This window comes from Nelusetta ayraudi, unplaced genomic scaffold, assembly GCF_046127955.1.
Source record: "Nelusetta ayraudi isolate G7.1 ecotype Tasmania unplaced genomic scaffold, CSIRO-AGI_Nayr_v1 ptg000048l, whole genome shotgun sequence".
Taxonomy (NCBI): Eukaryota; Metazoa; Chordata; class Actinopteri; order Tetraodontiformes; family Monacanthidae; genus Nelusetta; species Nelusetta ayraudi.
The window spans coordinates 18,472,902-18,488,285 of record NW_027466098.1 but is presented as its reverse complement, the minus strand read 5'-3'; the positions used below and the strand labels follow the sequence as shown (position 1 = coordinate 18,488,285).

Here is a 15,384-nt window from a genome sequence, read left to right as displayed (position 1 = left end):
TATAACAAACGAGCTAAGGAACGGCGCATTAAAAAAAAAAAAAAAAAAACACTGCCACCACTTTGTTCAGGTCTGTCCGCGCTGCCGAAGTGGAAGGACACTTCACACGCAACGGGCGGCTCTCTTTGTTCCCCCTGCCAGCAGCAGCCTGCTCGGTGGATATCATCACGGTTCATGTGTCCCCGGCCGCCGCTGATTGGCTGAGAGAGTTGGGATCAACGGAAGGTGACTGGCGGAGAGTTAGTGGTAGCGGCGGAATGCGTTTCCGGTTAGGACGTCTAAGAGGCACTACTTTCGCCACCTTTGCGCTTCAGTTTTTTTTTTCTAAATGAACGAGCAGACCAACAGAAAAGGCGTGTGCGTTGGGGTTTGCTCTTCGCTTTTGTGTGAAATAGCGGCGTTTTGCCACTGAAAGATACGGTTTGTTTGTTTACAGTCCGTTCGTTTTATTTCGAAAGAACGCCCCCGGTTCAGCGCCGTGGTTAATTTCGATGTTTCGATATTTGACACCCACTCACGCCAGATCCTTAGGAGTTCGTCCGTAACCGGGGCTTTGCACTGGAGTACCGAAAATGGGATATCATACATACAGACATACATACATACATACATGGCTCATTACATAAGCAGCACAGCCATATGATAAAATTAGTCGATTACAATTCGGAAAACTAATGTGAATACATACATAACTGTTGGCGTCATAACATGCCACAATTAACGTTTCGTCTCTCTCCCTCTCTCTCTCTTTTTTTTCCTCACACACACACACACACAGTTGTTTTTCTCGAGCTTGTTTATGGCCTTAGTTGGTTCATGTGAATGCATGAAAAATCTGTTACTCGGAACCTTTGCTCTCCCCTCCACCCACCTCTTCAACACTGTCTCAACACAACAAACAGGGTGAATGGATGCTACTGAAAGCCAATAAGAACTTAGTCACCTGCCGTGGTTAACCTAATATAAAATTAAAATACGAACAAAACAATTGTTTTGCAGCAATATCTATTGAAAGTGAGATACATTGCTTTGGTGTCTATGTGCAACATTACAAGTAATTTAACAGTTTGAAACCTCTAAAATTATTTAACGATGTTTAAAGTCGTTTAAAGGTCATCTTGTGTGTGTTTTTTATACTCTAGTCAAATTAACAATTATAATGGAATGGTCAAAGGCCCACGTGTTGGATGCAGTACCATCTAGTGGTGACAGAGCGTATTTGTGACAAATGTTTAGATATGGATGGCCATGTTGTCACGTTTGGCCGCACCTTTGAAAGAAATCAAGTTAAACATACAAATTACACAGGAGAAAATACATTTTTGGTAAACCCAGTTTTCGGATGTAGCACAATCTATATGATACAGAAAAATTCTAACATTTTGGGCATATGCATTGTGGCACACAAAAGCATTCAAAATCAGAACAACACACAAAGAACACACAGATTTGCTTTAAATATGTAACTAAAAATGGATGCATATAAATGTTTGCTTGCCCACGGAGGAGGTTGAGGTGTTTGTACTTATTAACCAAAATCTTACAATAAAGAATCCATGAGAAGACAGCACAATTATTGCTACATCATCATAGTGCAATGTGCTGCAGGGTCATCGGCATGACCACGCCCCTACACAGTGAGGTAAACAGTGGCGGAGACGAGCAGTGACCACAGTTGTGATCTCATCTTAAGAAACAGGTCATGATGAGAGTAATGAGAAGATGACTCTATTTCTGTCTCACCTAAACATATGCAAGTGGCCAAGATTGGATCAGACCCATTGTGGAAGAAGTGGACTATCAGTCTGTGAGCCAGCTGGCCTCAAATCAATGTCAAGGAAAACCAGGGGTAAATGACGCTGATGGGTTGGACAAAGAAGATCTTGCTTGTCTGACCCTTTTCCGTGAACCATTCGGGAAGCCGTTTAACAAAGTCATAAAAAAAAAACACCTCTGTAATTCTCCTGTCCTACTTCTCAACAATGAGATCCCAGTCAATATCCCTCACGTGTCTGCCGGGGAAATGGATCGGTAAGGTCAGCTTGTGGTTGACCTAGTTTTGACTGGTGAAATGACCCATATATCTCTTCTGCTGCTGTCTCCATATCATAAAGTCATAAGAGAAGGACTTAGAGCTGCCCTGCACCGTGTGTGTACATGCGTTAGTGTGTCTGTGCGGTAGATTATGTGTTGCGTAAAAGCATACTTTTGTGCCAATCGATTCTTTGCGAAGGAGGTACTGAATTAAACGCTGCGTGCGTGCCTGTCAGCCTCTGCTGTTCTAACCGACACAAACCCAATCGTCCTTCAAGTCCTACGCAATTTGCATCAAATGTCCCCCCCCCCCCTCTCTGTCTTTCATTATATCATCAGCCTCACTTCCTCTCCAATCTATCCCTCTTCCTCTTCCCTCTCTGCCTCTTTTTTTTCCCTCTCCGCCATTTGTCTCGGTCGATCCGTCACCTCTCCATCCAACAAGTTTTTCTTCTTCTCTTCCATCTCTGAACTCGCCTCAAAAGTAGAGCCGCATGTTATTGAACAAGACCGAGCCGGGATAGTTTGTTCAAGCTTTGGCTGAACTTCCCTTCACTTTCACTGCCCATATGTTGGCGATTTGTACATCTTTCTGTGTGTGTGTGCCACAGAGAGATGCCCCTGGATTCACCCGAACCAGTGTGGCTTTTGCAGCCGAAGGGAGGATCTGTCGACGCCAGCCAGTGCTATGTGTGCGTAGCTCATGTGCTTTATAATTGGGTTTGAAGTGAAAATTTAATCCAAATTCTCCAGATGGTGTACAAATGTCCATTGTTTGATTTCCATTTTTGCAAGATGGTCCACGACTTCAGCACTGAGGGAGAAACTGTTAGTGCTTCCCCGACCTGTGGTCTTTGGCTGACTCATCTGCTGCACTCTCTGTTGATCATATTGTCACTGTTGTTTGGAATTTCGGGGGCTTCTTTACTTTGGATACTTTGTTGCAAGAAGTTCAGGAGGAGTTTTTTTTTATTTTTTTATGCCGGATTGGATTTTACTCCACATTAACTAAAGCTGCTTCCTCTGGTGTTGGGAGGGGACCTATGAGGGCAGGGGTCCCTGCAGGTTCTCCGAAATGAGAAGTCACATTGGTGGAAGAGGAAATTGGAAGGTGTGCAGAGCGACAGGCTGCAGAAAAACGATTCAAAAGCAAGAGAGATTAAAAAAAAAAAACTTTATATGTATTAAGTTTAATCTTTAAATAAAATTCAACAAAATCCCATCAGAGGAAATATAAAAGAACATTTTTTGCTCGCTCTTCCTGTGCTTTTTTTTTTTCTTCTTTTTGCTGTAGCAAGCTGTGATTCAGAGGTAAACAAGGTGCAGCCAGGGCCTCTGCGTGGCTCCCATCAGCTTTTTCTCCTTCTTCCACACTGGCTCCCCAGTGCTCAAATTAAAAGTGAGGCACAACCAACACCCCAAGGCATTCGGTATTATTCTGAGAACACTGACGCGCTGCTGGCAAGAGTGCGGAGCCTGTTTTGGGAACACATTCCTCTCCCTCAGTCTGACACAGAATGAATATGTTCAATGTCTGACACAGGCTTGGTCCTGCTGGAACTAATGTGATGATGCTGCTCAGGCCAGGAAAAGAGCTGTAAATTAGGTGGGTATGTTTTTTTTTTTTCTTCTTCTCATTGAGAGCTGTTTCCTCTCTGGCATCTTTTCTGACAGTCAATCCATCATGTTTGATTTCCTTATGAATAATTTGGCAAGATCCATAAGCCGTACCTCATGGTACCCTAAAAGGTGCAGATAAGATGTAACACAGGCAGCTAAATTCCTTTTATTTGTATTCTTGAAGAATGATGAATAAATAAGAAATATACACCGTGGTTTGAATGCATTTTTGCACCAACTGATGGTGATGGTGAGGGAACAGAGGAAGCTGCGGCCGCCAACAGCGCCACCTGGTGGTTAAGGCTTACAAAAAGACACCAGCCAATGTGGTGCCAACCCTGGCCCTCTTGCTTATTGTAGTTTACATTTTTATATTTTCCACCATAATTTCAGGATTTAATATACATTCATTCGTTCATCTTCTATACCCGCTTATTCCTATTCAGGGTCACGGGGGTCTGCTGGAGCCTATCCCAGCTGTCTGAGGGCAAAGGCAGGGTGACACCCTGGACAAGTCGCCAGTTCATAGCAGGGCCACAATTTAATATACACATTTTGAAAATATTGATGGCATCACATACATCTTTAAAGTAGGGACATTCTGCATAAGTTCCTGTGTTGTCAACTTGGTTGGCCAGATGGAATGTTTCCTTAACACTTTGCTTTTTCTTCAAACTGAAACGTCCAATTCAGCTAATCAACAACAAACCTTGATTCATTATGTTGAAAGTGTGATAGTAAACACAAGAACATTAAAGAATGTTTCTGATGGAAGTCCTGTGCTTAAAAAAATAGGCAAAACTTCTGAGAGACCCTGCACACCATAACAGGACTACTTAGGTCGGAGGAACATTTCAAGACGTTGACCTATTGCATTTTTTTCTTTTATTGACTTTGTGTTTAAAAAAACCCAAACCGGGTACGGTGAGAAGAACAGGGGCAGAATGCAGAGACAGAGCCGCACTCGCAGCAGACTCACAACGAGGAATAAAACACAGGACGCTGGGAGAAGGCAACAATTTATTTTAAAAATATAAAAACACTGTTTGCAGGTCTTTCTTCTCAATGCACATGAACACACACACACACACACACTCATGTGAGTTGAATATGACATGGGATTGTCATCTAAGCAAGGACACACACACACACACACACACACACACACACACACACACACACACACACACACACACACACACACACACACACACACACACACACACACACACACACACACACACACACACACACACTCTCGCGCTCTCTTACTGGCACAGTGCAACCATGTGGGTGCAACATAACCATGGGATGCAGGGAAACAGTGTGTCATAGGATAAAACTGACAAGAGACGGAAATTAACACAAGGTTAAAGGGTAAATTCACCCAAAACAAGAGCGGAAATGGGTTATGTTGACCGTCTGAACTACAGTAAACCCACACTGTGTGCATAGTCCTTCATGTTTCGAAACCAAGTGTCGCTAGCACCATGACAGACAACCATCCTGACACTTGTAGCAGCAACAGAGGTCACCCCTGGGTGTCTCACAACATTGAGTTGATGGTACCGGATTCCGGAGGGAAGCAGAGCATCTGAAGCAGGTGTTTTTTTTTTTTTTTAAACCCTTTTTTGTACTGGAGCACAAAGAGGCTGGGGAAAGCTAGCTTAATCCCTTCCACAGTAGCTGGGCATGCTAACGGCCACGCAGAAGAGTACTCTGCCCTGTTGAACCACTTACAAGTGTTTGAATAAGTTGTAAGTGAAGGTTCAGAGTACACCGGAGCACTGGTAGTAGCTCATGCTGTTAATGTAGGATGGTAACCGTGCATCGTTGCAAGAATCATGGGGAAAACAGCATAGCCTCAAACCTGCAGGTTTGCAATGAGTATCAGCACTGAATATTTCGTGTGACTTCAGGTGTAACTGCAGTTAACAGTCACATGAGATGCTTTTGTCCTTTTTTACCTCTTTGAGATGTGACATGAATTGGAAAATAAGGTTAAAAGGAAAGGGCGGAGGGTTACCTTAACACGCAAAGGTTCCAGAAAAGACGAGTAAAGCAAAAGAAAAAAGTTGCCTTGCTTTTAACCGGTTAAAAGACACAACACTTTGCTGAAACAACAACAGGGGGAGGTGGTTGACAAAGCTATTCTTTATACTGGACTGCGGTTAGTCGGTGTGTTTGTGAAGAGCAAACTGCTGGGCCGCTGTCTCCACACACTGGCTAAGCTGTACAAGGTTGTAGAGTAAACTTCCCAGCCTGGGGGAGGGGAAGGCGGATTCACAGACTACGGAGATGGTCACTTTGAGTCAGTCAAGTGCCATCATGACATTAGACACACAATATTTATTTTCAATGCCTTCATATGTAAATATATATATGTCAGTATTAAATATTTGTTAACAATATTTACGATCAGTTTGCGGTACGACAGTCAGTGTTAAGACTTCCTTGACTTTGGTCAAGTTACTCCATGTTTGTTTCTTCTATTCCAGTATTTAAAAAGGATTATATGCTTTTTTTAGGTTCACCTCAAACTCTTGCAACCTATTTGACCAAATGTTTCATGTTTTTTTTTTTAGTATGTCAATAATTCTTTAGCTTTTTAGCTGACAGCGACACAGCTATATGCGTGTTAATTTCTGCGCTGTGACAAAGGCTTAAAATGAAACATTCTTTAAGGGCACCTAAATCACACAGTACCAATGTAAAACTTTACATTTTTTTTTTCTCTGACCACCGTGCTTTTCTCTGACCATCCGCCTATGTCTTGTGTTTCAACCCTTCACTCGTATGTTAGACCAACCTTTAAGCTAATAGAATGTTCAAAAGTGACCTTCAGTAAAGTGACAAGAACAATCAAAAAACACTAAGGGGGGGTTTCTATCCACAAGGCAGTTCTCTTTCATTAGTTAAAAGGAAGAATTATACTACACTCCAGGTTCTTCCTTCAGGCGTCCAACCTCAGATACCAGATTGAACAAATTGAACCGAAAAGGACGAAAGGATTAAATTTAAACAAACAAAAACAGGAGGCGTCTTTTCTCTTTGCCACTTCTAGACCCAAATGCCAACAGCAACGTGAGGAACATCTGAGTGTTCCTGCTCTCTTGACAAAAAAATCTGCTGGTCCCGCCGTCTGGGTCTCTGTGCACAGTCGCTCCATTTGCTCTCTGGACAGGGGGCTGGTTTGCATCTAAGAGCTAGGTGCAGGGTGGCGGGGGCAGGGGGCTTAACCACTCAGGAGGTAGACAACCAGCTCGTAGGTGCACATCATGATGGCGGTGTTGGGGATCTGCCGGACCAGGTGGGTGGTGAGGCCGCGGTACAGGGCCCGGTAGCCCTCCTCCTTGGGCACTGTTCTCAGAGTCTGAAAGAAGGACGTGTACTTGGTGCCCTCCTCCCGTAACCTGGTCCGGATCACTTCTGTAGAGCAAAACATTACAAGCAAACGGTTAAGGAATCCGACGATTTTTTTATCTTTGGGCGCACAAAACTAAAACTAAAAACCTCACCATGAGGGTAAGCGATGGATGTGGCACAGGTCTTGGAGGTGGCAGCGGCGAGCATCATCCCCGCAAAGTCCGCCGCATCCTTCGAAACCTCCTCTTCCTCGTTCGCGTTCGGTGGGGCTTTGGCCTCCAGGAGTCGACGCTTGATGCTTTCATAGATCACAAAGTGGATCACAGTCTCTGAGATGCCGGCGTAGGACGCCGACATGCCCCTGTAGAAGCCACGCAGGCCGTCCGCCTGGTACACCCGCCGCGTGCACTCGAAGGCGCTCATCCTTTCCTCGCCTCGATTCCTGAGCAGCGTCGGATTTGGGTCAAAATCAAAGACAAACACTAGAAAATGTGACAACTGCAGCTCCTTCGGTGACGTTGACGCACAAAGCGCTGCTTTTCAGTCCCATTTACCTGGCGTCCAACTGTAGTCTGGTCTTTATAAGCCATATTGGATTGGTCACTGTGATGGCTGTAAAACCTGTGGAGGAGAAAAAAAGCCTCCAGCATTACACTTTGTTCAAAATCTCACAGTACTACTGTCAAGCTGCCAGTGGTGCAATTAACAGCCCCAAAACTCTAAAATTCTAATTCAGAGGTCAAACTTCTTTAAGCTGCGTTTATGCGGGTAAGAAAAAAAAATAAAAATGATTAACCCTTACAAATTTTTGTTTTAATTTAAATGTACAGCCACAAAGGCAGCTTAGATAAGGAGAGCTAGCCTCCTTGACTAAAAGTGCGCTAAGAGGGGAGCAACTGCCATTACACAAAAAAACAAACAAAAAAAAACAACTTGAAAAACATGCAAACAGCTATTTAAAACAACCTCCTTTTTATGCATTGACCTAGAGGGAGCAGTGGACAGACAGGCAGAGAGAGAGAGAGAGAGAGAGAGAAGAAACCAGAGGAAAACAAAGAAGCACAGATCTGTGGTGAGTACTCACGCAGACCCAAGTAACTCCTCACAGATGCAGCTAGAGACCCCTGGTGGTGTGGGGGTCTCATGCCCTTGCGAGAGGAGAGCTATGGTAGAGTTTAAGCCTAAAACAGACACAGGCTCGTGTGTAGCAAAATGACCAGCATGCAACCATTACACGTCCCCATTCCCCCAACTCATACCACAGAACGTAACCCACCACATCCTAATCTGAAATGACCGTCCCCAACCAGGAGAGCGGAAGGGAGAGAACACAGCTGAGGTCTGGTTCAGTCTCTTTAAAAAAAGGAAAACAAAAAAAGGGAAATATGACCTGCTAAGAGCAGAAAGCAGTTAAATTGTGAATGGTGGAGGCAAAGGTTTTGGGCTGAGACGCCGACCCCTGATCCTGGAATCACTTCCGACAGCAAGTACGTCCATCGTCGTGCGGAACAGAAGCAAAGTAACGGGGAGTGCGACTGTACAGCACTGTTACTGTGTCGTCAGCGTCTCATCACGGTCAGGTTTAACCCTTCAAAGTGTGATAAATGATGACCTTGACTGGCTGGCCGAGGGATCCGAGTCGCAGTGTACAGTGTGCGGCGAGTGGTGCAGACGCAGACTCGGCTCGGCTGCCGTTTGGCTGAACTGACTGAGCAGGCGTGGTGATGAGGTTGAAAGAACTGGAGTGGCGCAGGAGGAAACCTTTGGCAGAGTGCTGCAATAGTGAGACAGCATCAATAGCCTGCTCACATTAACAAGCTTTGTAATTAAGGTTGTAGCGTCACATTAACTGAAGCATCAACATTAAATGCGTGAGTAGAGAAGAGAAGATTAGATTAGATTAGCTTGAACTTTATTGATCCCAAATTGAGAAACTACACGAGAGTTGACTGTTGCTTTAGAAAGGGAGAGGGAGGAGCCTTCAGGATCCAACATGACCAACTGATTTGTGTGTGTGTGTGTGTGTGTGTGTGTGTGTGTGTGTGTGTGTTTCTATCCACAATATACATGACAGCCTTCATTTTAGAATACAAAGAAGCTGCTTGCCTCATTAATATGAATTAAATTTTTTTTTTTTAAATCTAGAGCTGCAGAAAACATCATGATGAGCGTACTGCTCATTACAGTAAACAAGAACGCTCTGTTAAAAGGTCTTCTGTCAGAACACTGCCCATCATTTATGGGGTCCACACAACAACGAGTGAAAGCTTTATTTCTAGAAAGGACTTCAGGCCACCATTAATACAAAAAAGATACATGAAGTGAAACGAGAATATTTGATCAAATATAACATTACTAAAAAAAATATTGCACACAAGTTAAATAAAGACAGGATTTAATCCACCACCGGTGAAAACTCGCCCAAACTGTGATTGGATGACCGTTGCCTTTGCTTCCAGCTAAGCCCCGTCCATTAAAAACTAAAAAAATTCCTTGCGAGCACTGAGTGGATGTATAGTTACCTGCCATTCCTGCTGATGCCATGTGTACCTGTGTGGAGTCTGGTTCGAACACACCATTTAGCTTCTCTTTTGCAGTGGAGTAAGCAGCAAAGTAGATCGCCCTGGCAGAAGACACAAGAGCTCAACACCCGTGTATACAAGGTGCAGCAGCTTTTCTACCGCCATCATATCATTCTTCAGCGTCATTAATCCCAAGCAGTGTTGTGCTCCAGGCCACATAAATGGTTGGCTAATTGCACAGCATTTGGAAAACTAAACAAAACGGTAGTTGTGTGGAGCTTATTGAGCTTAAAAAAAATTCCCGGAAGAGAAAAGCTGCCAGTATGAACAGCAACTTCAGCAAATGAGCCTGGTCGGACAGAGAGACCAGTCAGTGCAAAAGCACACGTCTTATGTTTGTTTTCTCCAATTAGTAGAGGTCCAAATCACTGTGACTATAATGGGATATATATATATATATATATATATATATATATACATATATATATATATATATATGTATGTGAATTGTTTGTCCTCTTTCGGCAGCCCAACACTCGTTCAGACTTGCTTTTAAACTCAACCATCAAATGTGCTTCATTAGACAGTTAATGATGCTTGGAGCTCATTAGTCACATGCTGTTTTGAAAATGCGCAGTCACAGTTTAGAGCTGCTGGAACGCATCACCGGCGACTTGTTTCATATGCTAACAAAACACTTCACATGTGCCAAGCACAAGCACCAGCCTACTGGTGATCAGCAGATGTGCAACGCCATTAGGCTCCTCTCTGATTCTGCCATGACAGCTAATTAATGACACCGGCGGTGCAAAGTTGTCGCCCAGCTGATGCCACTAATGGGGTTTCCATGACAATAAAATAGTGTTTTCAAAATGCTGCAGCTGTTACCGCGTCTTATGAGAGGGTCGGTGATGAATGAGACCTGCAGCCCTAATAACACCTTTGGCACCTGCTAACCTCACGGAAGGCCTAACGGTTACACACATTTTTAAAGTTGACACATTTTTGGTACACTTAAAATACGCTTTAAGTGTGTGTTATATTGTGCATAATGCATTCTTTTCGTTGGGTATGACTTTATATATATATATATATGTATATATATATATATATATATATATATATATATATATATATATATATATATATATATATATGTATATATATATATGTATATATATATATATATATATACATATATATATATATATATATACATATATATATATATATGTATATATGTACAAACCGCAAACCATTTATACTCAAAAGAATGTCAACGACTCAAGTAGAGCTTACCTGGAAGGCGCCACACCCACCAAGTTTGGCCCCAGACCTCTGAAGAGAGAACGAGGTCCTTCTTTCTCCAAAATCAACCTGTGGACCGAACAGGTTGAAATTTCATTGCGTATCCAGTTTAAGGACGTTCTTCAGCAAATATGCACTTAAGAGCTTGTTGTTTGCATTGCACAAATACTGAACCACTGGTCAAGGTTTCTTCGTTTTAAATAACGATCAGGTTTTTCCAGAGCATTCAACCAATATGGCTGTCTCTTTAACAACCTTCTAAACATTTTGGTTTATCATCCAGTTTAGTGTGCAACATTGCCCTTTTAACAAGCCCAGACTTTAGCACTGATTATACATATGGCAAGGATACTTGATTTAAAACATGAGGAGGAGAAGAAACGTCATATTGATTTAATGATTTGGAAATGTTGAGCGAGTCTGTACAAGTCATCAGACAAATGTGAAACACCTACTTGAGACAGTGAAGAGGGCCCGGCGGCGACACACGGGCCACACTGGCTGCATTGACGGTATTGAGCTGAACCTCAGATACGTATAGTGTGACGGAGGACGACTGCAGACGGGTCTTCACTACTTCCAGCGGGCAGGTCAATATAGCTCCAACCGTTCCCCCACATCTAAATTAAAAGACAGACGGGCTGAAGGTCACACAGAAAAACTTGACAGCATTACCAGGACGCAAGAGCTGGAACCGCAGCTTTTCACACCCAATGACTAGTCCTGTGACACAGAGTGTCTTTGTTTTTGCTTTTTTGGCCATTATTAAACTGGCATATGATGCGGTTGCAGGAATTTTAACAATCTATGGTATGGGTCACACACACACACACACACACACACACACACACACACACACACACACACACACACACACACACACACACACAAAAACAAACAAAAAAACATCGCACAATGAGGTATATGAGAGAACATAAGGAATGTTGGTGTCTGTTGAAGAAGAAAATCAGTCTGCAAAACGCATTGTCTGCTAGAACAGACAACTGCGTTAATCAAGTCACGTGGCTGATACCATCGGGTGTTGATTTGCGGCAAGTACTTGCTGAACATCAGCATAATACAGCACAATACTTGATTTGAACTGTCAGTAGTTTTCTTGTTCTCACTGACCGATGCATGTTTTAGCAAGAATGTGACGCAGGGCCGGTAATTAGGGCCAGTGACACTTATCATGCGTTCACCATCTTTCCAACCCAGCTTTTCATTCTGCGTGGAGTGGAAAAATTGACAAACCCATTTTCAGTGGAACGAAAAGATAGAAGATAAGATATACATATATATATATATGTATTTTTTTTTTTTTCCCCCACAAATTTTTGTTTGTCTGTTTACTTTAGCAGAACAAGGCCAGATAATTTATCAAAAGTTGGGGCTGATTTTCATCTGCAAACGAGAGGAGAAGAAAAAAATCAAAACAAACTCTACTGCTAATATACCCACTTAGCACTTAGGGGTCGGGTTGTTTATTTACGTTGACCTTAAAGAACACACACACACACACACACACACACACACACACACACACACACACACACACACACACACACACACACACACACACACACACGGCCAAATAGAGGAAAAAAACGCTACTGGAGGAAAAACACGGATGCAATTTTTTATGGCCCGATATGACACATACCCGATCTCATTTTACGCAGCTTATGTAAGCCATTTGTAGATAATCGGAACGTATGGGATCACGAATTTTTTTTTTTTTTTCCACGGCCACCGTCAGAGCGATAATTCAGAGTCCAACCGAGTCGTGGCACACTGCCGGAATGCGGGACGAGATAAGCCACCGCCGTGTTGTGACGTTCGAACGTCGCATCAATCGCAACCGTCGAATTCCTGACCCGCTCGCGGCTCTTCGATAAACGTGTTTTGACGCGCCGACGAAAGTGGCAAGCGAACATGACACGCTCACGTTTCATCCACCGGTACAAAGCCCAAACGACCCGAAGCTCGCACGGTGCGACCCAAACACGGAGCCGTGCGGCGATGACACATCAACCCCTATTAATTTCACGCAGCGGATTGTCATTGGAACTCGTGACATTGAGCGAGCCGCTCGGAATGACAAGACCCAGCTGCCATGTGGACACGCTGCTGCACTTCCACGACGTCAAAGCAAATCGATCAGTGATCAGCGCATAGGCGACGTGACATCTCGTCTCGCCCCCATCTGGCTAGCAACAACAGTTAGCACCGGGGAGGAGGAGGCTAACTAGCCGGGAAATGTAAAGATGTAGATACTCACCCTCCAGCAAACAGGTGAACTATGGTGTCTCGTTGACTCATTATGTATCATATTCGGGAGCCGTCCACGGGGAACCAACACCAGGGGACAATGGGGCGGGAACCGGGAGGAACGACCCCAGTCCTCGTTGCGGCGGATGCACGGCGCCTCTGTTGTGGTAGAGGTCAGATGCGGGGAGAAAAAACGACGATATGTAACGGCTAAAGGAGCTAGCCCCAGTTAGCTCGGGAAGCTAACAGTCTTCCGTGGCCGCGAAAAGGTGGACGTCACGGCGACAGTTGTGCATCTCCCTCGGCATACTCCACCATGCTGTGGTCAGGCCTAGGCAACGCTGAATAATTGCTCTCTTGCAAACACCAACGCGACCACCGGGGAGTTGCTCGGCCTCATTCGCGTTGCCGTGCCCAGCCCCGTGTAAGCCGTGTCGATCAGCTTCCACCAATGTTTATTGCCGAATGGGAAACTGCAAACAGAGGCGCTGATTGGTCGACGCGCCCTGTAAGCCCGCCCCGTCACTACTCCTTCACGTGATACTGCTTTTATTTTGAAGGGCAGGAGTCGAGTTGTCTCGGCCAAGAAGAAGGTGTCTGCGACAGAAATGTACGCACAGCTGACGCAATAGTCTTGGCATAGGTTCAGATATGGTTCATACGAGAGTTAATGACACAATGTGGTGATCGCAGGAGGGATTCTAATTGCTGTCAGGCTTACATAACTGCAGGAGTGGCCTTGCTTAACAATCCCATCAAGTACACATACTATTTTTGCTATCACAGAGCCCTCGAAAAAATAGAATGATTTTACCAGTTGGAGGTCAACTGCTTGCAATTACATATTTGTGGATGCACGGCCTTTTAAAACTTGCTGATGTTGGAGGTGGAACGCTGCAGTGCAAAGTGAACGCAACTGTCTTGCACAAAGGAATTCTTTTGTACACGGACACGCCACGGTTTGAAAGGTGCCCGGTGAAAAATCAGGTTCTCAGGGAAAGTGCACTGTATAATAACGTGCGTTTTGGGCTGTGCAAACAATGAGTCACAGTGTCAGTTCATGGAAGGTGAATCCACACCTTGATTCTGAAAAAGATACTACACCGATGTAGCCCATATGCTTGAAGTACATACGATGAGTAGCCAAATGACATTTATAGAGATTAGTTTTCCTCTTCGTACTGTTGCTGTATTACGCAACAGTACTTAAGTAGCAAAGGGTTGATTGTTAAAGTTTGCACGTAGCCTCGTACAGGTTGCAACATATTTCACTTAAGAATAACTTGAACCCTAGCAGAAAAATGTGTAAAACCTATGGACTTACTTGACCTCAATTAATTTTGCAGTATGTGACCTTTATCATGCATGCAGGCTCTCTGTGCACTCACGTTTGGTAACTTTGTAAGCTAAACTGCAAACTTGGTTTTCCAATTTAGGCAGCATAATAAATTCCACACACCACCTAATTTTATAATTACAAAGGCACCCAACCCACTTGAATCACGTGCAGCACTTTCTCATCTAATCAGCCAGCTCACTGACTGACTGTATGGCACGCAAGAGAGAGACAAGCCAGTCGCCGGGCCATGTTCTACTTTATGGGGCAAAGTAAAAGGTTTTTAAAAAGCTGCTTTGGCGGTAACAAACACATCCTCTTCTATCCTGTTCGTTTGCATCTTCCATTTATGACAAAGTAGCTTATGGCTGTTTACACATTGCAAAGTCAGCTAGAAAAGCTTTTTTTATTTCCATTCCTTGAATAAAAAAAAAACTGATACGTATGTTTCCGGCAAAGTAAAGCAGTAACAATTTTACAAAGAAAGTGTAGTGGACTCAACATTTGTCTAATTAAATACAAAAAGAGGTTCTATGAAATTAAGCAGTTGAACGGACTGTAATTGTTCTGTTTTAATCTTGCAAATATATAGTTCAACTGCAAATGCATTTTAGTTTCAGTGATCGGTTATCAGCTTTAGTTATTGTATTCATAATAATAATAAAAAAAAAACTCCTTATCAAGGCCCAACCCATTTAAATGAAGGTGACCAACTCACTTAAAGTGCCCAGTTCCACTTTTGGAAGACTGCTGAAAACTGGTCCTGGGTGCCCCAAACAAGTGGAAATGTTTGTTGACCGTTCAACTATTTTCGGACAACTGGCTGCGGGTTCCTGAGAGTGCATAATGCATGTGCTTGTCCGCCTTTTCTTAGCATGCGTGGTGCATACTGAGAATGTTTCTAGGATTTTGCATTGCAACTAAAAT

General features: G+C 43.6%; 2 protein-coding genes across 2 annotated transcripts in view; one reads left to right on the top strand and one right to left on the bottom strand.

Moving 5' to 3' along the window:
- The first annotated feature begins 100 nt into the window (after nt 1-100).
- The window catches only part of pxylp1 (2-phosphoxylose phosphatase 1), a 32,571-nt gene continuing 17,287 nt past the window's right edge, over nt 101-15,384 (top strand). Inside the window, exon 1 of the mRNA XM_076036883.1 lies at nt 101-225. The gene's annotated coding sequence lies outside the window, so the exon portion shown is untranslated. The remainder of the gene's footprint in view (nt 226-15,384) is intronic.
- Nucleotides 6,414-13,586, bottom strand: LOC142895646 (solute carrier family 25 member 36-A-like). Its single transcript, XM_076036879.1, has 7 exons — nt 13,132-13,586; nt 11,306-11,470; nt 10,842-10,919; nt 9,543-9,643; nt 7,575-7,641; nt 7,173-7,462; nt 6,414-7,083 (listed from the first exon to the last, which is right to left on the bottom strand). Exons 1-7 carry the CDS (start codon nt 13,170-13,172, stop codon nt 6,890-6,892), a joined length of 936 nt encoding a protein of 311 aa, XP_075892994.1. The 5' UTR covers nt 13,173-13,586; the 3' UTR covers nt 6,414-6,889.